Consider the following 24,716-nt stretch of genomic DNA (forward strand, 5'->3'; position numbering starts at 1 on the left):
TAATGTCTTTTACAAGAACATGATTCTCAGGAAGAGGCGTCAAGTCTCAGGCAGATGACCTTTTAAAGATTGGAGATACTGTAAGCATTTTCCCTTCTTGACAAGGATATGGTAAAGGAAAAGGCTGTTCAGAGGCTTCAGGCAACGATAGTGCCTATATATGAATTACACATGTCTTTAAAGCTTTATATTTAAAAACATTTTGTTCCCAAATTACCACTTTCCTTTTCAAGGGCCTCTGTTCTTATTTCCTTCCTGTGGCAGTGTTTGGGAAGACAATATGAAGTAGCTGCCATGGAAGGCTAAAGGGAAAAATTAATTGGGTGTACCAACAGGTATATTACATTATTAATTGCAAGAGGCGTTGAGCTTGTTGACCTAAACAACTTGTGTGTGAAGGATTTAAGAAAACTCAGGCATCATTTAAGCTCTTTGGAATGTGATGACTGAATGTAGTTGCTATCTCAGCTAAGAAGATGCTACTCCCATCACCTCTACCCTCAAAGCTCACCTCAGGTGGGAGTCACCTAAAATGATTTTAGGTTGACTGCATGAGAGGCCCTATTATAGTGCCCCTCATCCCTAATGGCTGGTGATGCTGGTCCAAAGCTCTTTTACAAAATCTGTAAAATCCTTATAATGGGCGAGGATCAGAAGTACTTGTTCCTTCAGCAGGGTCTTCCATAACCGTGTGAATTCTGAAAACTGTAGATCCAATATAGGGAAAGGCTAGTTTAAGAGGTGTATATAGAAATGTTAAGTCAAGATTTTAAACCATGGTTTGTTGAACAACCATAGAGACATAGCTGCTGTTATTAGTACAGGTAGTCCTCAACTTATAACAGTTCATTTAGTGACCGTTTGAAGTTACAACAGCACTGAAAAAGTGACATGATCGTTTTTCACATTTAATGTCTGTTACAGCATCCCCATGGTCACATGATCAAAATTCAGATGCTTGACTCATATTTATGATGGTTGCGGTGCTCTGGGGTCATGTGATCACACTTTGCGACCACCTGACAAGCAAAGTCAATGGGGAAGCAAGATTCACTTAATAGAATAGAGCTGGAAGGGACCTTGGAGGTCTTCTAGTCCAGCCCCCCGCTCAAGAAGGAGAACCAATACCATGTCAGACAAGTGACTGTTTAGCCTCTTCTTAAAAATCTCCAGTGAATGATCATGTTACTAACTTAACAACTGCAGTGATTCACTTAACAACTCAACAACAACTTTACGACCTTTAAGAGCATGGTGACAAAGTGGTTTGAATGTGAAGCACTGTAGGCTAGCTCACTGCTCACTCCAGGAGTTTGATTCTGAATGGCTCAAGGTTGACTCAGCCTTCCATCCTTCCGAGGACTCAGATTGTTGGGGGAGGGGGAAATGCTGACTCTGTAAACTGCTTAGAGAAGGCTGTAAAGCAGGGGTCCCCAACCCCCAGTCCATGGACTGGCACTGGGTCACGACATGCCAAAAACCGAGTCATGCAGACAAGCGAAGCCCCATCCATGGGATGCAGGCAGCACGCAAAATCATGCCCCCTCAGGTCTGTGGAAAAACCTCTCTCCACAGACTCTCCACCAGTCCCTGGTGCCCCAAAAGTTGGGGGCCTCTGCTGTAAAGCACTATGAAGTGGAATATACTGTGTTTCCCAGAAAGTGAGACCTACGTCGAAAATAAGCCCTAGCTTGATTTTGGGGATGGGCCTAATGTAAGCCCTATCCGAAAAATAAGCCCTAGTTTTGGGGCGAGGCACACACCTAAAAATCAAGTTAGGGTGGGGGGTGTTGGAGCAACCCCACGCGGCCCACACCCATTTACCTTGCAGCCAGACCTCTCCTCACCGGCCCACTTCTTCTGTGGCGTCCCCAGGCCTGCATTTCGCGGTCAAAGTTTCCGGAAGGCCTCTGCAGCTGAGAACTGAGCTATGGATTGAATCCATAGCTCGGTTCTCAGCTGCAGTGGCCTTCCGGAAAAGCCTTTGACCACGAAATGCAGGCCGGAGCTCCATTCTCAGTTGCAGAATGAAGCTGCTCTTTCAGCCGCAGAAGAAGTGGGCCAGCTGGGCGGGGCTGTCAGTGCTAGAGGTGAGTGGAAAACACACAAAACCCAAAATAAGACCTGGTGCCTTTGTTGGAGGCAAAATAAAAATAAGACCGGGACTTATTTGCAGGGAAACACGGTAAGTCTAAATGCTATTGTTATTGCTATTTCTTGCCACAGTTGTTAAAATTAGTAACACGGCTGTTAAGTGAATCTGACTTTCTGACTTTGCTTGTCAAAAGATTGCAAAAGGTGATCATACGACCCTGGGACATTGCAACCGTCACAAATACGAGTCAGATGCCAAGCATCTGAATTTTGATCATGTTACCCTAGGGATGCAGCACCGGTAGTAAGTGTGAAAAACAGTTACTTTTTTCAGTGCCCTTGTAACTTTGAATGGTCATTAAACAAATAGTTGTAAATCAAGGATTATCTGTACTGTAGTCGCTGAAGCAAAGAACGTGTTTTTTGCAATCAGCACTAACACCAGTGGTATGGCTGCATTTTCAACAATCGTGGCTTGGGGGTGGGTTCCAAGGATTTCAGCAAAGGAACTTAAAGGCCACAGTTTGCCCCACATCTCTGCCTAAACCTGAAAAGCAGCAAAGGTGATTAGGGGACTGGAGGCTAAAGCATATAAAGAACGGCTGCTGGAACTGGGTATGTCTAGTTTAATGAAGAGAAGGACGAGGGGGGCCATGATAGCAGTATTCCAATATCTCAGGGGCTGCCACAAAGAAGAGGGAGTCAAGCTATTTTCCAAGGCGCTTGAAGGCAGGAGAAGAAGCAACGGATGGAAACTAATCAAGGAGAGAAGCAACCTAGAACTAAGGAGAAATTTCCTGACAATTGACCAGTGGACAATTGACCAGTGGAACAACCTGCCTCCAGAAGTGGTGAATGCTCCAACACTGGAAGTTTTTAAGAAGAGACTGGACAGCCATTTGTCTGAAATGGTATAGGGTTTCCTGCCTGAGCAGGGGGTTGGGCTAGATGACCTCCAAGGTCCCTTCCAACTTTATTATTATTATTGTTGTTGTTATTATTATTATTATTATTAGTTCTTCATGTCCTTCAACAATTTGTACTAAATCCCTCAAATCAAATTAAAATTATTCCAGTAGCTTTGTCTTTTACCTAATGCTTACACAGAATGTTTCATAAAAATAGCATGCTAGACCAAGGTCCAAGATTAAAGTCAAGGAGAGGGTAAAAACATTGCGACTGAAATAACAGAAATAGATGGAACCAGCGGTCCAATGAGCAGATGTGCTGGTATACACTAGTTAATTGCTCCTACTTGGTTTTGGTTTTTCTTGTCAGTTGACATTGCTAAACCAGATCAGATGGTCCCATCTATGGTTTGCTGTAGTATTATTTCCAAACCAGGCTTGTTTTCCCCTATAAATGATAGTCATAAGCTAAGAACAAAAAAATGGCTCTGGCTTATTGAGAAAAACACAAGCCAAGATTCATATTGATTTCTTCAGCATAATGGTAAAAAAGCCACAGAAGGAACTTTCTTTGATTTCTCTAAACTCTCCCAAGTGAGAGGAGAAGCTACATAGGAATGACCAAGCAGGGAATGTCAGCTGGATCATTTCTGCTGAATGATCTGTTTGAACTGGTTCAAAACAGACTTGAAAAGTCTTGTGTAGATTGTTTATCCCCATATGAAACAGAATTATAAAATGTTGTCAAGAGATGTTCTACTAATTGAATGCCAACATTGTTTTTAAATTAGTCATGACTAATCTATAAGCCAGCCAGTTATAATTTAAACATTGGATTTAATATTAACGTAGTTGAATTATGTCAGCAACTTGAATCTGTTCTGGTTTGCCATTCAGACAGCATATCGTACACTATGCTACGCAGATTTATGCTAAAAGTAACCTAATGTTTCTGACAGCTCAAGTGTGACATGAATATAATCCATATTTCTTAGAGAAACTAATCTAAGTTGTTTATTTTCCGATACTGCTGATAGGACTATATCTCTTGGTGTCACAGTGGTTGAGATTCTGAAGGTAACGTATTGTTTGTGGATCACTGCTTTTGTCTAAAAGGGTAGATTGGAAGAGAATAGCAAAGGTTAATTGAGTTTGTCTGTCAAGGTGGGACAGATACAGATGGTCCTTTTGTATGAAAATTACATTGTCAACTTAGAATCCATGGGAGGCAAGCACAGCATCACTGTATATCTTTTAATGGTGAAAAAGCCACTCGGGGCTTTAGAACTAAAATTGAAAAGCAATTATGGTAGGAAGATGCTTAGTCCTTACGATAATCCTTATTGTATAATGATTCCGTATAATTCTGAACTCCAGAGCAGTTTTGCCAGTTTGGGCAATCTCCTGATATATTGTCTTGACCTCACCAACAGCCATGTTGTCTGGGATTCTGGAAATTGAAATCTGCAGAATTCAAAAGCATCTGTTTGGAATAAACTACCCTAGAGCAGGGTTCCCCAACCCCTGGTCCGTGGACTAGTACTGGGCTGCGGTATGCCAGCAACCAGTCCGCACAAACAAGCAAAGCCCCATCCGTGGGATGCAAGCAGCACACAAAACCACGCACCCTCTGGTCCACGGAAAAACTTCTCTCCACGTAACTGGTCCCTGGTGCCCAAAAGGTTGGGGACCTCTGCCTTAGAGGAACCTTTCTTACTGTCACACATTTAAGATGTATTGAAACTCTCCAAATTCTAACGAATTTGCTTGCTAGTATTTACCATTCCAACGTATCTGGATGGTGTCATGTTAGAGAATGTTTCTGTGGGTGATTACCACAGTCAGTCCATAAGAGAGGATAATATGGGAAAATACGACCAGCTATTAACAGTATGCTTAGTTCAGCAAGAGGCAACAAGGTTCTTGTACATGGATAGATTTCCTTTGAGAGGCTTTGTTGAAACAATAGGTTGGCAGAAGTAGCATCCCATTGTAATGTGTCCAGTAATGGATTTGGTAATATCTGGGATGTACAACCCAGCTTTTCTGAATCTCATATCTGCCTTGACTCTGAAACAAGAATAGGTAAGAGGAAGTTTACAAAAGTCATAATTTATTTGGTATAGTTGCTTCGAAAGTGTTTATTTCCTAGATTGGAAGATTAAAGTGCCTCTCTCTTAAATCTTATTGCCTTCTTCTCTTATCCCCAGAGCTAATTGTATATTTTTGAAACATACATGGCACACTGAAGCACGCATGTTCATTGTCAAGCTAAAAGAGTTCACTGTCAGCATTAAGCGATCATCTGGGTCCGTTTCATGAATACCACGCGAAGGTCAAACATTTTAATGTTTAGCTAGTTTTTATTGTTAACTATAAAATAGAGTAACTAAACCCTATAAAAAGGAAACCTTATGGTTCAGATTTACTGTGTTATATATATTCTAAATACTTTAATAAAAGAAAAATGAAAGCTTTTTAGTTTTTTCGACTGGTTAATTCAACACATAGTTTGCAAAGCCTTGCCTCGCCTCTGTCTGTCGGTCGTATTGTGGTTCACAGGCTTGGTGCAGATAATAAGATTATAAACCATGTCTTTCTAGGCAAGGAGCATATACTACTAGTAATAGTTGTAATAAGTCATTGGATCCTGGGAAATTAGTTGGCTTTTTTAAAGAATAAGAAATGGGAGAAGCACGAGAAGGCTCAAAAGGAAACAGATCATTGCCTACATAAGGTAAACAAAGTAGAACACCTTTAAGCACCAGTGGGTAGTGGTGCAATTTATCGCTTCTGAAATTATATTATCCTTTTGCAGTTATTATTTTTAGAGGGTGCACACAAAAAAAAAAAGAACAGAAGGAAATAAAGATATTTTTTTTCACAGCAAAATAAAAGGAGATCATGAACAGCAGGCTTGAAAAAACAGCCTGTACAAAAATGTTGCCCTAAGAAGCATCTCTCCAATTTTCTTCATGATTGAAAAATACAGGATCATGATTCAGAGTTCTAGTAAATTGGTAACCTCCTATACAGGTAGTCCTCAACTTATGACTAACTATGAATATATGAATAACAGGAATATAAGTATCAAGCAGTAGGTGGCGAATATAACTAATACTCTGGCCTTCTACTTTCTCCATAACAACAACCCGGTGAGATAGGTTAGGTCAGGGGTAGGCAACCTCGGCTCTTTTATGACTCGTGGACTTCCAACTCCCAGAATTCCTGAGTCAGCATAGCATAGCTGACTCAGGAATTCTGGGAGTTGAAGTCCACGTGTCATAAAAGAGCTGAGGTTGCCTACCCCTAGGTTAGGTTAAGAGAGAGAGAGACTTTTGCCTGGTCTTACAAAATTCAGCAGAAAGCATATACGCCTGAAAACCTACCATATAAAGAATGTCCATTGAAATGTACAATTCTCCCATGTACACCTTTTCTTTGTGTACTCATATTATTTTACTTTGCTGCAATTTGTACTCTGTGGTTGCACTCTGTAGTTTGGAAGTGTGAACATTTGAGTCTTCCTGGTTTGGACAAGATCTGTAACAGATTCATCTGAGATGTGCAAATCCTTTGTTTTCATGCAGCCAGAATGTCGTCTTGTCTAAAAGAAGTTTAGGGTTTGAAATGGGATACCTCATTCCGAAATTAAGGCTTCGCTTGGCGTTTTTACGCCTCTTGTCTTACATTTGTAAACCGCTTATATTTTCTCGCACACGGAAACTACTTTGCCCGAGAATAAATAATTTGCCTGTTTGACAGCCCTGCAATAAAGTGTTGATCAGTTTGAGAGACTGAATACTGTACAAAAGGTAGGAATCAGGGCAGTATGCATATCCTTACTTTGTTTTTCCTGGAGACAACAGATCCTTTAACAGTGGTGTTCTCATGTGAAAGTTGGAAACTGGATTGCTTGGAAGAGAATTGAAAGCACTCCGGCCTTAGCTCTTTCCTCATACCACTTGGATCTCCTCCTCATTGCTAATCAAAGAAGGGCTGGAGACATTTGAAGCACAATCCCAAATCTGCAAAATCATGAGCAGTAGCCAACCACATTTTTATTTATTTATTAAATTTGTTGGCCGCCCATCTTACCTCAGGGTAACTCTGGGCGGCTTACAATCATAAAAAAATAGAAAAAAACTATACAAAGATAAATATGAATAGTGTTGTCGGCGGGCTAGCCTTTACGAAGTGCATTTCACTTCTGTGGAGACCTGGGAACCACTTCAGGCTTCAAAATGGCTTTCCAGAAATAACACTGAAGTTGTTGGCATAGGAAGAAAATAAATATTTCAGGTTTAATGTTCTCGGACAGAAAGTTCCAGGGATGAATTCAGTGGGAGGAAAGCATGGCAATAAGCCAAAAATATACTATGAGGTAAGGAAAATTGCCCCCATCCAATGTAGGTTTTCTCTTTGCGTGCTTGTATGATGTGCTCTTTCTGCTATTTCTCCTAACAGGTGAAAAGCCCAGAAGGTCGGCACAGCTTGAGTTCCCAGTACAGGATGCATTCTTACTATCCCTCCGGCTCTTACTTGGGACAAAGTGTTGGGGGCCCTGCCTGTGTTCCCCAAATTTTTACTTTTGAGGAGAATCCTTCTTACTCCGAAACAAAAACAAATGGTAAGCATCTTGTCAACTGTCATGGGAAGAAGTTTGGGGGCTTCTACTAAAAAGCCAGTGGCTGACTGGGTAGAAGCAGGTAACATTGGAAATAGATAACATTTTTATTAAAATTTTCTGAACGCTTACTTCCATTTTATGGTAATCATTTTTTTTTTCTCCAGCCTTATTCCTTTCTTAAGAGAATAAATATTTCCAAGTTTTGGTTTATGTTTGTGCTTAGGGACTTCTTCCTACTTGAAAATCTGTGTGGTTTTGTGGCCTGCAGCTGCTGGCATAGCACTAAATCCTTCTTCCACTTGAATACGTTGAGATAGATAAATCGTTGGGGGGGGCAGTATTTTACTCCTTCTCAACACCCTGCCCTCCATATGTAGCAGACTGGCAAAGGAAATCTGGGAGCTGTTCTCCAATCAATCTGGTGGGCATCTACGGTAGTTGGAAAAGGTTTTTGTAGGAATTTGAAGGAGGAGAATTGTTTACCTTGTGCCTTTTTAAATTGCAAAAAATTCAGTGTTTTCCATCACTATTGACTACTTGTCCAGACAATATTCCAGATTCTGATATTGTTCCCTAAGTTAGTCCATCAGTCAGCAACAGGCAAGCAGGGAGATATAATTTACTGAATTCAAGCAGACTTTTCTCAGCTCTGACAAAGTATTTTTCCATAGCGAGGTGACCTGCCAACCTGAGAAACAAAGGTACGCTTCGGAAAGGTGTGAATACAAAATCACATGGCACACTTTTGGGTTGATCCTTCCAGTAATTCCTCTGTATCCTCCATAATATGATTATTGTTTCAGGCACACTGTGTACATTTCTATTTTAGAGGCCGACATAAGTCTCCAGTCTTCTCTGTGTTTGCAATAAAAATGTAGAAAGTGTCAAACTGTGTACAGGTAGTCCTCGACTTACAACAGCTCATTTAGTGACCGTTCAAAATTACAACAGCACTGAAAAAAGTGACTTATGACGTTTTTCACGCTTTGCAGCATCCCCATGATCATGTGATCAAGATTCAGATGCTTGCCAGCTGGTTCATGCTTATGACCGTTGCAGCGTCCCAGGGTCACATGATCCCCTTTTTACAGCTTTCTGACAAGCAAAGGCAATGGGGAAGCCAGATTCATATAACAACTAGGTTACTAACTTATTAATTGCAATGATTCACTTAATAACTTTGGCCAGAAAGGTCGTAAAATGGGGCAAAACTCACTTAACAGCAGATCACCAAAGTCTCACTTAACAACAGAAATTTTGGGCTCAATTGTCATAAGTCGAGGACTACCTGTACATGTTTTGAAATCAAAATATAAGGATTTGAAGGATGCCACTTGTTCCTTCTCTCTTTATTTGCTACTCCACATGTGAATATCAGAATTCTAACAACTTTATAGCTTTAAGATCTCAGTAGGTGGCAGCACCTGGCAATCTTGTCTGGCACAAAAGTGAAATGGGTTGTAATTGTTCAGTATTTGGATGGGATACCTCCACATGTTTACAGTTGTAGACTAAATTGATATTTTAAAAAATCTCAGGAAAAAAAACATTGACAAGCCATTTTCATATTGCTGCCAAAATGTTAAGTTACTACTTTGAAGAAGACCATATATTTATAGCTTCTATAGATTCCAGTCCGGTTTCCATTGATAGCCAGTTTATTGCTGCCTCTGCATATTGCAGTATTGTGTTGAACACAAAATGTAACCTCCTAGAACAGTGATGGCGAACCTTTTAGAGGTCAAGTGCCCAAACCACAACCCAAAACCCACTTATTTATTGCAAAGTGCCAGGGCACTGTGGTGCCCTCGGGGGCATGAGGGTGTGGCCCACTGGGGGGCGTGGCTGGGGTGGGCATGGCCACCTCGATGCTGCTCATGGGGGGCACCTGTGGGGACCGGGCAGGGTTGGGGAAGATCCAGAGGGTCTCTGGCAGGTGGGCCCAACATAGATGTGGGGAGGCATGCAATCCTAGCTGGGACTAGGGGGCCATGGCGCCGATGGGGATCTGGCTTTCCCTGCTCGGGGTGGTCTTTGGCTTGCTGGGTGTGGGCATGCTCTACCACCTCTACTTGAGCTCGCTAGCTGGCCGCTTCGCCTTGTTTGTGTTGGGTGCGGCTGCTGCCCTGGGCGGCAGTGGCAGCCTAATGTACCTGCGCAAGCTGCTGGCAGTGGCAGCATGTGTGCCCACAGAGAGGGCTCCGAGTGCCGCCTCTGGCACGCGTGCCATAGGTTCGCCACCACTGTCCTAGAATTCAATTTCAATCGGGTTTCTGTTCCTTAAGCTTATAGAGATGGGTGTTAAGTCATGGGATTAATATCAGGTGAAATCTCAGAAACCAGGAGACTGGATTGAAAGCACCACTACATCACCACCCATTCCTAGCTCTCCCAAACTTTCAGATCCGCAATAGGCCCATTTATCCTTCTGGCAGCTGTTTTGAACCCTTACCAGAATCCACCAATGCTCGCCTCAGCTGACCAACAATCAGTATCGGTCTTCCGCTAGCATTCTGTTCACCACATCCACCACCATGCAGAAGTGCCCTAGATAAATCAGCCAATAATCTTGAGTCAATTTGTGGCTTTCTTGTTGTTCACTGCTAGCCAGAGATGACAGCATTGAGGAATGAATCCTTTTTCTGCAAATCTTTTAGAGCCTTTCTCTTCTTCCCTATCCTTGAGGGAGCATATAATTATATGGTGTGAAAGTTTGTCTTCATTGCTGATTCCTATCCTACCTCTGTCCTCAGTTGTTGCCAGTCATCTGGTTTATCCTCTTAGATAGTCATTCTAACATGTCTTACATTAGAGCAACAAATCAGATTAAAGTATAATTTCAGATTAGTACATGTCATTAAAAACAAGATCGAGGCTATTGTAATCCAGCTGTGTATTAATGAGGTTCATCTCTTCTTAACTTGAGCTCAATCAAAGTCAAGTAGCTGGGGAGACACAAGTTTAAGTCCAGTCACATAACCAAAGCTCACTTGGCTACTTACTTTCAGCCTAAGCTACCTCACAGGGTTGTTGTATGCTATCCTGAATTCCTGGAGCAAAGGCAAGATGCAAATCTTATCAATTTGTCAATCAGTGATGGCAGCAGCTAGTCAAATATGGCTACAGGCAGTCCTTGACTTAACAATTGTAATGGAACTGCCCATCATAGTCATTGGACATGATGGTTGTAAAGCAGATCACCAACCCAATTTTATGACCATTTTTAACCTCCGTAGAAAAACAAGGTATTTCTTTGCTGTGAGCCAATTTAGCTGAAAACTGGAAGTAAATCCCAGTTTCCAGCAAAATGGTTGCAAAAACTGCAGTCACATGACCATGGGATGCTGCAAATGTTGCCTAGCACCCGCCATGTGGCATGTAACCATGTGGGGGGGAGGCAGGCTGGCCATTGGAACTTAGGAACTGGGTTGTAAGTACCCCCTGGGAGGTCTGTCATAACTTCAAACTGTCAAGCCATCAGTCATAAGTCAAGGGCCATCTGTAGTCTTAGACTTAGGTAATAAGCAGGATCAGATGCTTGAATGGGAGGCTTTGAATTAGGTGGAGAGGTTGAAGGAATATTCCAGAATATGGCAATGACAAATCACTTACATGTTGTTACAGAGAAAAAGAAAAAAAAAGAATGTGCTTCTCTGGAGTAACATTTGATTCGAGGATAAATTGTTTAAGATGAAGTTATGTGTATTTATTTCTCTTGGGAAAGGCTCTAGAGCAGTGGTTCTCAACCTTTTTAATGCCGCGACCCCAACTGGTCGTAAGTCGAGGACTAAACCGGTCGTAAGTCGAGGACTAAACCGGTCGTAAGTCGAGGACTAAACCAGTCGTAAGTTGAGGACTACCCAACCGGTCGTAAGTCGAGGACTTTCCCTGCCCGGAAGCGCCGCGCATGCGCGGTTCCGCCCCCTGCGCCGGCCAAGGCGTAGCTGGCAAGTGGCAGAGACGGAGCAGGCCAACCACCAGCTGGCCCAGCCCAAGGGGAGGTAAGGCACCCGCCGGAAAAGGGGGGAAAAAATGGTGGACAAAAAAAATGGACAAAAAAAATGGCAGACAGCCTTGCTTGGCGACCCCCGTGAAATGGTCGATCGACCCCAAATGGGGTCCCGACCCACAGGTTGAGAACCACTGCTCTAGAGAAGTTGTTCCCCACATACAAACACCAAAAAGTCTGCTCCTTACGCCTTCTAATCTGTTAAGTCTCATGGTGGGTCAATCTCTGTGCCATGAGAAGGGTTGTAAACCAGCACCTTAAATTTCACCTAGAAGCCTCCTGAGAGCCAGTGCAGCTCATAAAATAGTAGTGTCACGGGGGCGCACTAATAGCTACCGATACCATGCCACTCTATTCTGGACCATTTGTAGCTTCTGAATGGTGCAAGGTTTTAGTGATCTTGACAAGGCCCCCTCATCCACGAACAGGCCCAACTGGCACACAGGACAGTCGTCCTCAGTTTTATTTTTAGTGATTCCTTGCTAACCGATTCAACTTGCCTTTGGAATTGTTTAACTCCTAAAGCCTTGTAAATGTTCAGATTATGCTCTGTGACATCAGGAGGACTGAGAACCACAGAGTCAGAAATGGTCCCTCTCTTCCTCTTTCTTCCTCTCAGATGTAACTAGCAGTGTGATGGCAAGGGGAGAGGAGGCTTTGCAGCGAGGCTTCAAGAACTTGGGGGACCATGGGATTGTGGTCACTAGAGTTTAGGGAATTTAATTCAATGCTATGGCCCTGAATTAAGGCATTACAGGGTCATCAAAAAGGGAATTTGTCAAAGAGGTTCTCCCATTGCTGCATGTTAGGGAGAAGGAGATTTTATTAGGCAATTAAGAGGACTAGGTCTATTCAACTGTAAATATATTTATGTACTCCCAGGACCTCAAGGCAAACTGGGCAGTTTGGGCCCAACTGAAGCAAAATTCCAAACTTGAGTAGTTGGCAGTTATTTCTTTTACTCCTCCCCCCCCTCCAATTTTTGAATGGAGAGTAGATAAATGTAATTATGGACTGGTTTAGTTGATACCCATGGAAACAATCCTGAAAGAGCAGCGTATGTAGAAGTGATACGGAGTTCACATGTTCTGTCTTGCTTGCTGGCAAGTCATTTAACTGACACTTCCTGATTACACTACTTCCTTATAAGCCATGAATTGTATTCTGCCTAACTCCTGAGTCTCTAGCTATTGTTGGTAATTAATTTGTGAATAGGATTGAAAGGGGCAACATGGGTATTAGAGCTATGCAGCATTTTGTATTTTAGAATATGGAAGCATCTGCAAGTTCAACCAGATGCTTATTTTTGTGGGATTGTATAGGGCAGGGATAGATAGGCAACCTTAGCTCTTTTATGACTCGTGGACTTCAACTCCCAGAATTCCTTAGCTCAGGAATTCTGGGAATTGAAGTTCACGAGTCATAAAAGAGCCAAGATTGCCTACCCCTGGTATAGGGGATTGTGCTTAGAAGGGAAGTTTGCAGTCCCAGAAAAAGCAGCTGCTTTTTGAGTGCCCCCATACCACCACCACCCCAAAGCAGCTTTTCAGCTTAAAATCTCTACATTTTTCTGGTAGATAAGATCATTTTTAAAAGGTTAATGCCTTGATCCTAGTATGGTGGCTTCTCAATTTTAATTTTTCTATAATTATTAAGGGACAAAAGAAAAATAATAGAAGTACAAACAGCTTGTAATATTGAAGTGGTTATCGTACCTCAGCTTTAAACAGAGTCCTGAACGTAACTAAAATGATCCTACAAACATATAAAAAGAAAACAGTATTTAAAATGCTGTTCAAACCATGTTTAAAAAAGAGCAAAATCTAAAGTCTGACAAAAATAAGATTTCAGTGAGCATCAGAAGAGGAATCACAGCAACCAGATAGATTTGCTGGGAAAAGCTTTCCATAGGGCTGCTATAATAGTAGCTTTTTATGTAGTCTGCCATCTCAAATAGTAGTGGAATGTGCATCAAACACCTCCAACCCAATCATGGGGGCCACGAGCCAGTTTGGTTTAGTGGTTAAGACATCAGACTAGAAAGTGGGAGACTGAATTCTAGTCCCACCTTAGCCATGAAAGCCAGCTAGGTGACTTTGGTCCAGCCACTCCTTCTCAGCCCAACTCATCTCACAGGGTTGGTGTTGTGAGGAAAACAGAAGGAGGAAGATGTGTTTGATATGTTCACCACCTTGAGTTATTTGTAAAAATAATGGCAGGATATAATCCCAAGCTTATGACATGCTTGCTATGATTTTTGAACTCAGCTTACTAATACAGATCTGAAAACTCAAGCATCCTGCTGACTCTCCCAGTATGGAGTGCTGTAGTGGAAAGTCAGAGCCTTCTAATCACCCATTTTTCACATATTACATGATAGTTAGTTAAGTTTAGTATTTCTATTAACCCAAGGAAGACACTAAGCAAAGAGGAAAGGCTAAAAATCTCCCTAGGTTCCTACTAAGTTTTGAATAGGTCATTGATTCAAGGTAATAAGAGTCAAATCAATCTTGTAATTCTCCTAATGTAAATAATCAGACACTAAAAGAAGATTAAAAGTGATCCTCCCGGAATAACTAATGCTCAGAGTGATCATCGAAATTGTTTGGGACAACTTTGCTTATTTGCTTGAGAGTTTAATGCTTGATATTCAAAATTACTTAGACCAGTTTGGTTGTCCCTCAACACATTTTAAATATTCTGCCTTGTTTGCTAGGTGACCAAAAGATGATTTAAAGTCTGAACAATTTCTATCTGGTAAATACATAAGTGGATGGATGAATTGGGAGTCTGTTATTGGTGGGAAGGATTGTGAATTTTGGGCCATCAGTCTTCATTATGTTTACCTACTGTAACTGTGGGAAGTCATGTGAGCAAGATTACATCTTGGGCTGCAGGCAATCCTATGCACACTTACTGGGGGGGGGTAAGAGCCATTAAACCCAATAAGAGTTACTCCAAGTACACACAGAATTTATTCTTGTCCCCTGTCCTTGATCCCAAGTAAGTTAGGATGCTGTTCAACATTTGTAGGAGTTCTGCAGCTGACTTGGGAGAAGCCATCCAGAAGACCTTAAGATAATAGGTGCAGGAGCAGGTTCTACAATAACTCACCATGGCCAGTTCTCCACGGAACAACTCACCAAGACTGGTTCCCATTGACTCCCTGTGATCTAAAAGAGAAAGGCAAACACACAGGAAGACTTGCAAGATTCTGTTATTATAACCTATCTCAATAAAGTATAGTTCTCATATTCTTGTGGAGCCAGTTTCTTGATCTGATCTATCTAGTAGGGCTGACAATTTTTAACCACATTTGCTCTGGATCTTATCCTTGGAAATAGTCCTCCACGGCAGGTGGAGGTGGGATATCTTCAGTTGGCTCCCATTAATGTATCCTCAGGGCTGCTGTTTTGATAACCAGAAAGTTATTTTTCAGTGCAGACCTCCTCAGAGGCAGCCCTTAGGCCAAGTACAAGTTGAATAACCTTCAGGAGAGCTGTGCTGTCCTTCTGTCGGCCCCGCTGTCTTTGAAAATTGCCTGCAGAGTTAGTGAGCGGGAACAGTTAAGATTTACAAACAATGATGAAGCTTGTCACGCATCTTTCACCATTCATCATCTGGGTGCTGTGGCTGGGCGGTGAAGTGTTCTTCATAAAAACCAGCTCAGTGTGAAATACACCTCGCTGCAATGTTTACTGCTCTGAAACTCGTCAGAAGCCCTTTATAGTAAATCCAGATTGCGAGGTGACATTACAGTATATCATTGCACAGCGCGGTGGGGTTTACACTAGGAATGAGTGCAGTTCACACCAGATGAGATGTCGAAATTGAGTTATGTAGGAATTTGGCTGTTATATGAGGATAGCTTTTGTTTTCTCAAGACTGAAAAGTTTATATATATATATATATATATATTCCAAAAACAACATATAGATACGTAAACATATATACACACACACACACACACATATATATATATATATATATATATATATATATATATATATATGTGTGTGTGTGTGTGTGTGTGTGTATATATATATACACACACACACACACATGTACGTATATACATGTATATGTATATACATGTGTATATGTTTACATGTGTATATGTTGTGTTTTTAGATAATATATAATTTGCTTTCATTTATACAGCTGGAAAACTAAATGGATGGATGGAGGAATGAATCATGGTAGGAATACATATTTAGCTGCCCTTGGGTTACTTATATGTAGATGGTAATATTAATTTCTATACTTTTTTCATTCTGATCACTATTTTCTGGTTGTTTATATACTTACTGCTGATTATTCATAAGTTTAATTATGTTTTAACTGAAACAATGGCAAGCCTTGTTAGCTGCTATCATTATAAAATCCATCAACAAAAATATAATCCTCTAACTTTTCTGCTATAACTCCTTGGTGACATTGTTTGTCAGAAAACATGGGCATTTATATCGTTTTCCAATCATTGTAGCCGTTCAATGAGGATGGCAGCTTTATAGTCTGTGCACCAAAGTTTAGATAAAAAAGAATTCACTCATTGAATCGTCATATTTTGCTGTGCAAAGCGTTGATCAAATTTTGCAGGGCGCATTTGATTGCTTAATCACATTACCCTCTTCTCTATAGAAGAAAAAAGTTAGGAAAATTAGATTATGGAGGCTTGCAATTTATAACTTTATCTCATCTTGTCCATGGATGGAAAGATAGAAGACCTATGCAATGTTTTTTTATTGTGAATTGGGAACCACCTGCCTAGAAGTATTCTTAGACCATTTTTAAAATGTTGATATGATTGCTAGCTTGTTTTTTAACAAGATATACTCAATAGCAAATTGCAAGGATTTATGCAATTTTATCTAAAATTGCCAACACTGGAAATTACATTATGGTCTTGAATTTCTAATAGAAAAAATAAACAACCTCTGTCTTCAAATGTACTATAAAGTACAACAAGTGATGACAAATAGAAGTTGTAGTCCAGCAGCGTTAGGAGGACTATAGATTTCTAATTTCCCTGTTTCATTTTTCTGACACTGTCCTTAAGATTAGTAAGCATTGATATTTTAAATGAAGTTTTTAAATATGAGGTAGGAAAACAGAGACTAGTGACACATAAGCCGAACTCAGCCCTTTGTGTGGGAATGTTGTCTTTGTCTTCTCAATCCAAGAATAAGGAAAGAAAAATGGCAAGAGAACAAGGGAGAGTAGCAATACAGAAAATAGATTTCCTAGTATTTCCAGCTTTCACCCGAGAGTGTGGGACAAGATAGATCAACAAACACAGATTTATTTTAAGCTACAGGGAAAAGGTACTCGGTTCCATTACCTCCTATATATGAGAGCATCTTGGCTGACTGAGTTCACTCATGTCACGATTGATGCAATGGCTTCCCTTTCTGTGCTTCCCACTTGTTCTCCTGATTGTTGCTATGGCCAGACCTGTCTCTTTGTGCCCTCTTTCTCTTTAAGCCAAATGTGGTAGTAGTGAGGAAAAAAAAGTGTTGGCACTATTGACCTTGCCTTCATAATCCTTCTGGGTCCAGTGAGAATGTGGTTGGTGGTGCCGATGATGAACTGGCAGAAGGCTGGGTTCCTGATTTTGTATTCTAAGATGTCGGTCTGATGCCGGTAAGGACTAGAGATAATCCTTTACTTGCAACCATTCATTTAGTGACCAAAGTTAACAACGGCACTGAAAAAAAAAGTGACTTACTACATGTCCTCGCACTTTGGACCATCACAGCATCCCCATGGTCACATAGTCAAAATTCAGGCATTAGACAACCGGCCCGTATTTATGATGTTTGCATCATCCCAGGGTCATGTGATTGCTCTTTGCGATTTTTTTCCCACCTGGCTTCCAAACAAGCAAAATCGATGCTGTAAGCTGGTTTCACGTAACGATTGTGTGATTCATTTAACAACTGTGACAAAAAAGGTTATAAAGTAGGGCACGGCTCACTTAACAAATACTTTGCTTAACCACAGAAATTCTGGTCCTAATTCTTGTTTTAGGTTGAGGACTACTTGTACATAAATATTTATAGCTCTCTGTATTAAACTTTGACCAGAATTACCACCATAATTAATCCATCGGAATTTTGGTTGTAAGTTATGCTGGTTTTTAAGCGTAAATCTTTTGACAGCAGTCATTAAGTGAATGCAATGATCGTTAAGCAAACCCATCATCTTCCATGGGCATTTTTTTGCCCAGAAACCAGAAGTAAACATCAGTTTTCAGCAAAAAAAAATAATGTAAATCAGAGTCACATGACTGAAGGAGGCTGCAAACAGCCATGAATGCAGATCAGTTTCCAAGTGCCTAAAATGTGATCATGTGACCGTGGGCACCTCTGGCCATTGGAACTTCAAATGTGGGTCATAAATTCCCTTTTTTTGGGGGGGGGGAGGGTTTCATTGTAACTGAATAGTTGCTAAGCAACTGGTTGTAAGTTGAGGGCTGTCTGTACATGTTAGATATGTACATGTTTGCCAAAATAATCCAAATTCTCCCAAGAAGAGATTTTTTCTGGAGAAATGGAAGCATTAGTGGGATTAAGGTAGCCCTGCTGGGTATGTGTTAACCCTCACCAAACACACAGCAAGTAAGAGCGCAATTATATGTACAGTAAGCTACTACAAATTAGATTTATATTAAAGTAGATGAATTATTTGCTTGGCACTTCAGCAGCTGTTACTGATAGCAATCCTCAGACTGAGGTACTGTTTGGAAACAGTCCGTGATCCATTAGTATTTTATGGAAACTTGGGGTAGAGCAATGTTGCTATAGCTGGAGTCTGTGTGACCATGGAAGTAGAAAGTTGTCTAACATAAATACCAGAAAAATGCCCATCAACAAAGGGTGGATAGCATTGTATCTATAGAGAACTACACAGAAGAACAATAAACTAATGGTTCACTCTCTCAATAGTTTACTTTGCTAGTTTTCTGTTTCTTTAATGGTTGCAGCTTTGAATACTGGTGTTTTGTTTTTTTTTTGCCATTGTGCATTTGGATTCATGAGGAAAAGTGATACCTTTGTGACTCAAACTTTCACTTTTGTTCCTCCTTCAGCAGAAAAATAGCCCTTGATGACAAAGAGCCCATCAGAGATAAGCAAACTGAAGGGGAGTGAAAACCATGCATGAGAAAATAAGCTACTTAAGGGGGAAGGGAGTGAAAAGAGAGCAAAGCTGCCTGGCAAATAAGGAACCTCTGTTTGTTGATGAGATGGGGGACAACCCCCCCCCTTTACAGCATCCCAGAGCTGTCAATCACCTGGTAATGTTTCTACAAGTGAAAAGTCAATGTGTTGTTGTTTAATTTGACATGACTCTTGAGCTGCGGAAAGGAACAGCATAATCGCTGCAGGGGACAGTTAAGTAACTGTGCTCCATGTCAGCTTGTCTCGCTCTGACTACTGCACTAAACGCTTTGCTGATGAGCGATAGATTTGGTTAAATACCAGGATAATTGCTAGCTATAGCACCCAGCACTCTTGTAATGCCTTGTAGTACATCAGTACCAGCTCTCGCCTCAGGCGGTCGGCGGCTTATCCACTCAAGAGGGCACTTATGTTCAATTATATTGTTCTCTCTTCCTTTCGGAGAAAGCAATTGTTGCTGAGCCAAATGAGCTATAATAAATTATATTTCTTTCCCCTCTAGACCTGTTGAAGTAGATCAGGCATGCAAATGCCAAAGCTGCTATTTTCTAAATCTTGCCAGTAATTTTTTTCCCTGCCTATCTACTTCAGATTATATGATTTTTGCCAGGCAGAGGTGCCATTTTAAAAATCTGTATATATATATATATCAAATTGCTCCATCGATATGAACCAGATATTTACTTCTTCCCGTCTCTAGTATGACCACAGTTGAGCCTAGAATTTATGTTGCTAAGTGAGAAATTTGTTAAGTGAGCTTTGCCCCCATTTTACGACTTTATTTCCCACATTTGTTAAGTGAACCACTGCAATTGTTAAATTAGCCACACAGTTGTTAAGTGGCTTCCCCATTGACTTTGCTGTCAGAAGATTGCAAAAGGTGATCACATGACCTGGGGCATTGCGACCATCATAAATATGGACCAGTTGTCAAGCATCCAAATGTAAATCACGTGACCCTGGGGATGCAGCAGCGGTCATAGGTGTGAAAAATGGTCATAAGTCGCTTTTTTCAGTGCTGTTGTAACTTCGAATGGTCACTAAATGAACTGTTATAAGTTGAGGATTACTGATATTCATACATAACAGTTGCAGAGTGGGGCCTTTAGTTAGTGTTTTGTGTCAAAAATCATGAATCTTGTGGCACTTTAAAGGCTAATACATTTATTGCTATGTAAAGTTCTGTGACTCAACAAAGTACTTGAGCAACGCAAGTTCTAAAACGGCATTGGAATCTGGTTTTATTAAAGATAGACAATCTTTGTTTCTCCTCTATTTAATGCAGGATTTTAAGGCTGCTTCCTCTGTTTTCTGGGACACTCACTAAAGAGCCATGCTAAAATCTTGAAACATTGAAAGCAGTCCTAGTTGGAGATACTTAAACTAGGAAAGCCAAAGACACACAATATACATTGCTCCAAATATAAGTCTACCATTCAAGCTAGCCTAGCATTGTGTGATGGAGAAGAAACTGCTCTTTGTCATTCTCAAACCACTTCGAAGCAATTTCCACTTGTTCCATCTAACTAGAAGTTACAAGACAGTTTGGTGTAGTGGTGAAAGGCCATAGGCTTGAAACTGGGAGGTAGGAGTCCTGCCATAGACACAAAGCCAGCTGGGTACATTTGAACCAATCATTCTCTCTCAGTTTTTGGAAGAAGCTCTCAGAATGGTATATATACCTTCCCATAAGCTCTCAGAGCAGAAAGGTACAGATATTATATTGTGTCTTGCTCCAATGATTTTCCATGACTTAGGCTGCTGATTTTGAAGGTGGGGGGGGGGAGGGAAACTTTCTCTATTTTTACATCCAGCTTATATCCTGTGTAATGTTTTGTAGCTACATTGACTACCAAGGGGCAACATGTGACTGACTTCATCCTTTATTGAGACGCTTCAGATGCATCTAGCCAGATACTGTTCAATGGGGTTCAAACCTACTACCAGGAATTGAACTCACAAACACATGGAAGTTATGGAAAATGCTATACATGAGAGCAAGACACAGTATAACATCTGTATTTTTCTGGTCTGAGAGTTTAAGGAAACATAGACTGTATATGAGAGCTTCTAGATATCTTTTTCTACTACAATTGAGCAAGAGGACCTGGATAGTCTTTTAAGGCATGAATTCATTTCCCCGTAGAAGGTTTGAACCCACAAAAGTGCCATTAAGAGATGAAAGTGACCATGAGTGTACGTGAATCTGTCCACATAATCTCATATTCCCTTGGATTTCCAGCCTTATAGCTCCTCTACTTGAGTCCATCTTGGCAGGTAGCTACATTAATACAATCTGTTTTTGAGTGGAGAGATGCCATTAATCACCTGAAGTGGAGTTTCATCCATATCTGATGAAGTTTTCCCTTAACTGAGGTGACTAGGCAATAGCAATAGCACTTAGATTTATATATTGCTTCACGGTGCTTTACGGCCCTCTCTAAGTGGTTTACAGAGTCAGCATATTGCTCCCAAAAATCTGGGTCTTCATCTTACCAACCTCAGAAGGATGGAAGGCTGAGACAACCTTGAGCCTCTCAGAATCGAACTGCTGGCAGTGAGCAGTGAATTAGCCTGCAATACTGCATTCTAACCACTGCACCACCATGGCTCTGTGCCGCCACCAGGCCTAAGCAATTTTGGAGTATGTGGTGCTAGATTACAAGCCCAAGATTGGGATAATCAAGAGAAGGAGTTATATTTGAATAAAAGTACCACAATAGGGATAACAAACTTAGAGCCTGAATTCTAAAGCCAGCATCCAAAGTTCAACGTTCAGCACGGAACAAAAATAAAAACAAATCCTCCTAGGACTTAATGTCCCTGCTTATAGATTCCTAATTTCCCAGGGTTTTTTAGGCTTTATTGGGCCCAATTTCATGACATTTCTTCAGGTACCTATTTGAGAACAAAGACAGTCCAAATTTTGCCTTTTGTGAATCCTTTCATTAGGGGAGACATTGACTAGGTTTTAAGAATGCTTCAAAGTTCTCCAACAAGCTGGTAGGTCACTCATAATTAAGAGGCCCCTTAAACTACTACATTGATGCTTTGAGGTCAACCCCGAGGTCAGGAAAGAAAGCTTTGGGGGTTTCTGACATGTACATTTGATGTTTACAGAGATAAAATCTCATTGGGACTTAACTCTGAAATGATGTATACTTAGGTGTCGCTTTTATAGAACAGGTACATTAATATTTACTGTGTTCAGTAGGACCTATTTCTAGACAAGTGTGTTGGAATCCTGTGGTCACATCTGTGGTGCTTTTTGTTCCACAACAGGAATTTTGAGTCAATTTCCTTACTAAAAGGGGAGAGGGGAAGTGGAAGAGATACAGAGCCCAATCTCTTTTCTTCCACTTTCTTTCCTGCTCCCCTTTTATAAGCTATTGTTTTTTTTTAAATGAAGTTTTGGAGAAAAGAAAGACAAGATGAAATGTGTTTACGCTTTTCTTCATTTATACTTGTTGCTTTGACACAACTTAATCTTCTTCCTAACTACAAATGAATGGGTGAACTGCAAATGTATGTTATAATCCTTCCATTTATATCTCTTACATTGCTTTGAATGCCAAGAATAAAGGACTGTCGGAAATTATGCCAGGAATCTGTCATGTTATGCTTATTTTAGATTTTAATGAAAAGAATTGGTGGTCAAAAGCATCGAAAAACTATGCGATGAAGTATTAGATACGGAAACAGTAGCATGTTAGGGCAAATAGGGGCAGTGACTGAAAATATTTATTCCATGTCCAGTTACTAATTATAGTGAGATTGGTAATATGTGAATAAAAAGGATAGAGGTTTTAAGACAGAGGAGCACTTCATACTATGGAAGAAGAAGTAAACTCGATCTTAGGCCATCATTTTAGCAATAGCCTGTTCAGGTAGTCCTTGTCTTACAACAGTTTGTTTAGTGACCATTCACAGTTACAATGGCACTGAAAAAAAGGCTTATGACCATTTTTCACACTTAGGACCATTGCAGTATCCCCATGGTCACATGGATCAAAATTCAGATGCTTGGCAACTGGTTCATAACAGTTGCAGTGTCCTGGGGTCATACGGTCACCTTTTGTGATCCTCTGACAAGCAAAGTCAATGGGGAAGCCAGATTCGCTTAAAATTGTGTTAATAATTTAATAACTGCAGTGATTTACTTAACAGTTATGGCAAGAAAGGTCATAAAATGGGACAAAATTCACTTAACTGTTTCACTTTAGCAACAAAAAGTTTGGGCTCAATTATGGTCATATGTCAAGGACTACCTGTATTTGTGTATTTTCAGAGCTGGATTCTATTTGCCAACATGATTTAGAAATATACACACACTTTGAAAAGGATTTGAAAGCTGTACTTTGGGCCACACACAAGCAAAAGCACCTCTCTACTCTTAAAACAGCCCGACCTTTTTCTCTCCAAGCCTGAAAAAAGAGGATGATGCTTTAGGGAATGTATTAACTCATTAAAGTTAATATAATTTTTAAAGCAACAGTGTCTCTTTTAGGGTTTTACAGAAATCTGAAAAAATGAGACTATCTTGATTCATAGTAGATGCTCTCTGCCCATGTGAAACTATTAACTCATTAAGGTTAATATGATTTTTAAAGCAACAGTGTCTCTTTTAGGGTTTTACAGAAATCTGAAAAAATGAGACTATCTTGATTCATAGTAGATGCTGTCTGCCCATGTGAACTCTGAAGCTGGTTTTTGAAGTGTGCGCAATCGTCATGGAATTCCTGCCATTTCTTCTTATTAAGTACCGTAAATAGCTTGCATATATAACTACTGGGTTCAGTTAGCAAAAATGAATCTAAGCATTTCTGGAATTTGAATCCAGGTTAACCAGAACTTTGAATCTAAGTAAAATTGGGAAGCTCCCTTTTTGACAGATAATACATATCTTAGTAAATAGAATATGACTAGAATATGACTATGTTGACCATTGAAACATTGGAATAGTGAACCAGACATAGCACTACATAGAATCATTATTTCAATATGATCATCTTAGTATATATTATACCCAGTAGAAATTTGGGTTTGGAATAACTAGGATAATAGGTGGAAGTCCTGAAGGACTTTCCCAAACCTATTACGTTTTTCTGAAATACATTGCTGTCCCAATACATTCCTTTCCTTTTATTTTAGATCCAAATAAAAACAAAAGTAAATACATTTGTTTTTCTTCATCTGTACTGACTCATAGTATGGATGATATCCTTTGTTTAATTTATCTAATTTTCTTTCTTATTAGTTTAATACATGCTATTCCCTAAAATGCCTCATTCTTTAAGGATTTGAATTCCATTTAATTAGCTCCTGGTAGTCCTCTTAGTGGACTTCAGAAGAGAGAGGTGTAAAACCTTTTTTCTGTTTTGTCTTTTTTTGACAACATAGCAATTTAAAGAGATTATGTATAAAATATTAAACAAAAGACAGTCTTTCTTCCAGATCAGTTCTGTTACATGACCAATAGCCAACGTGGGACCATAAAAGGAGCCCATTTGCTCTCTTACAATTTGATTTCTTTTCTTTTCTTTTGTGAGGATTTATTTAGTTTTGGATACATCAAATTAATTTTGATTTTGTTTTCATGAAAACATGGTTAACTTTAATCAATTTAGTATTTTTCTCTCAATCTGCAGGAGCTCTCTCAAGTAGTTAATTATTGAGGTGAATGAAATATTGTTTTTCTGGCTTTTATACATGCCAGTTAAAAACAATTATTTTTAATTTCACATACCTTTCCATGTACAGTATGTGTCTGTACTTAAGGTTTCTGTTCAAAGTTTGATCATGATACAGACATTTTACCTGGGAAAGAAATCCTTACCCTCACGGCTCTTTATTAGATTCCTTAGTCTGGGCTGGTAAGGATTTCCTTTTTAGCA

At 40.2% G+C, this 24,716-nt stretch overlaps 1 protein-coding gene across 1 annotated transcript in view; it reads left to right on the top strand.

Moving 5' to 3' along the window:
• The window catches only part of DMRT1 (doublesex and mab-3 related transcription factor 1), a 72,173-nt gene that overhangs the window by 36,028 nt on the left and 11,429 nt on the right, over nucleotides 1-24,716 (top strand). The window contains exon 4 of the mRNA XM_015818032.1: nucleotides 7,470-7,632. Within this exon, the coding sequence (XP_015673518.1) occupies nucleotides 7,470-7,632 (163 nt within the window). The remainder of the gene's footprint in view (nucleotides 1-7,469; nucleotides 7,633-24,716) is intronic.

The sequence above is a fragment of the Protobothrops mucrosquamatus genome, unplaced genomic scaffold (assembly GCF_001527695.2).
Source record: "Protobothrops mucrosquamatus isolate PMUCROS unplaced genomic scaffold, P.Mucros_1.0 scaffold667, whole genome shotgun sequence".
Classification (NCBI taxonomy): domain Eukaryota; kingdom Metazoa; phylum Chordata; class Lepidosauria; order Squamata; family Viperidae; genus Protobothrops; species Protobothrops mucrosquamatus.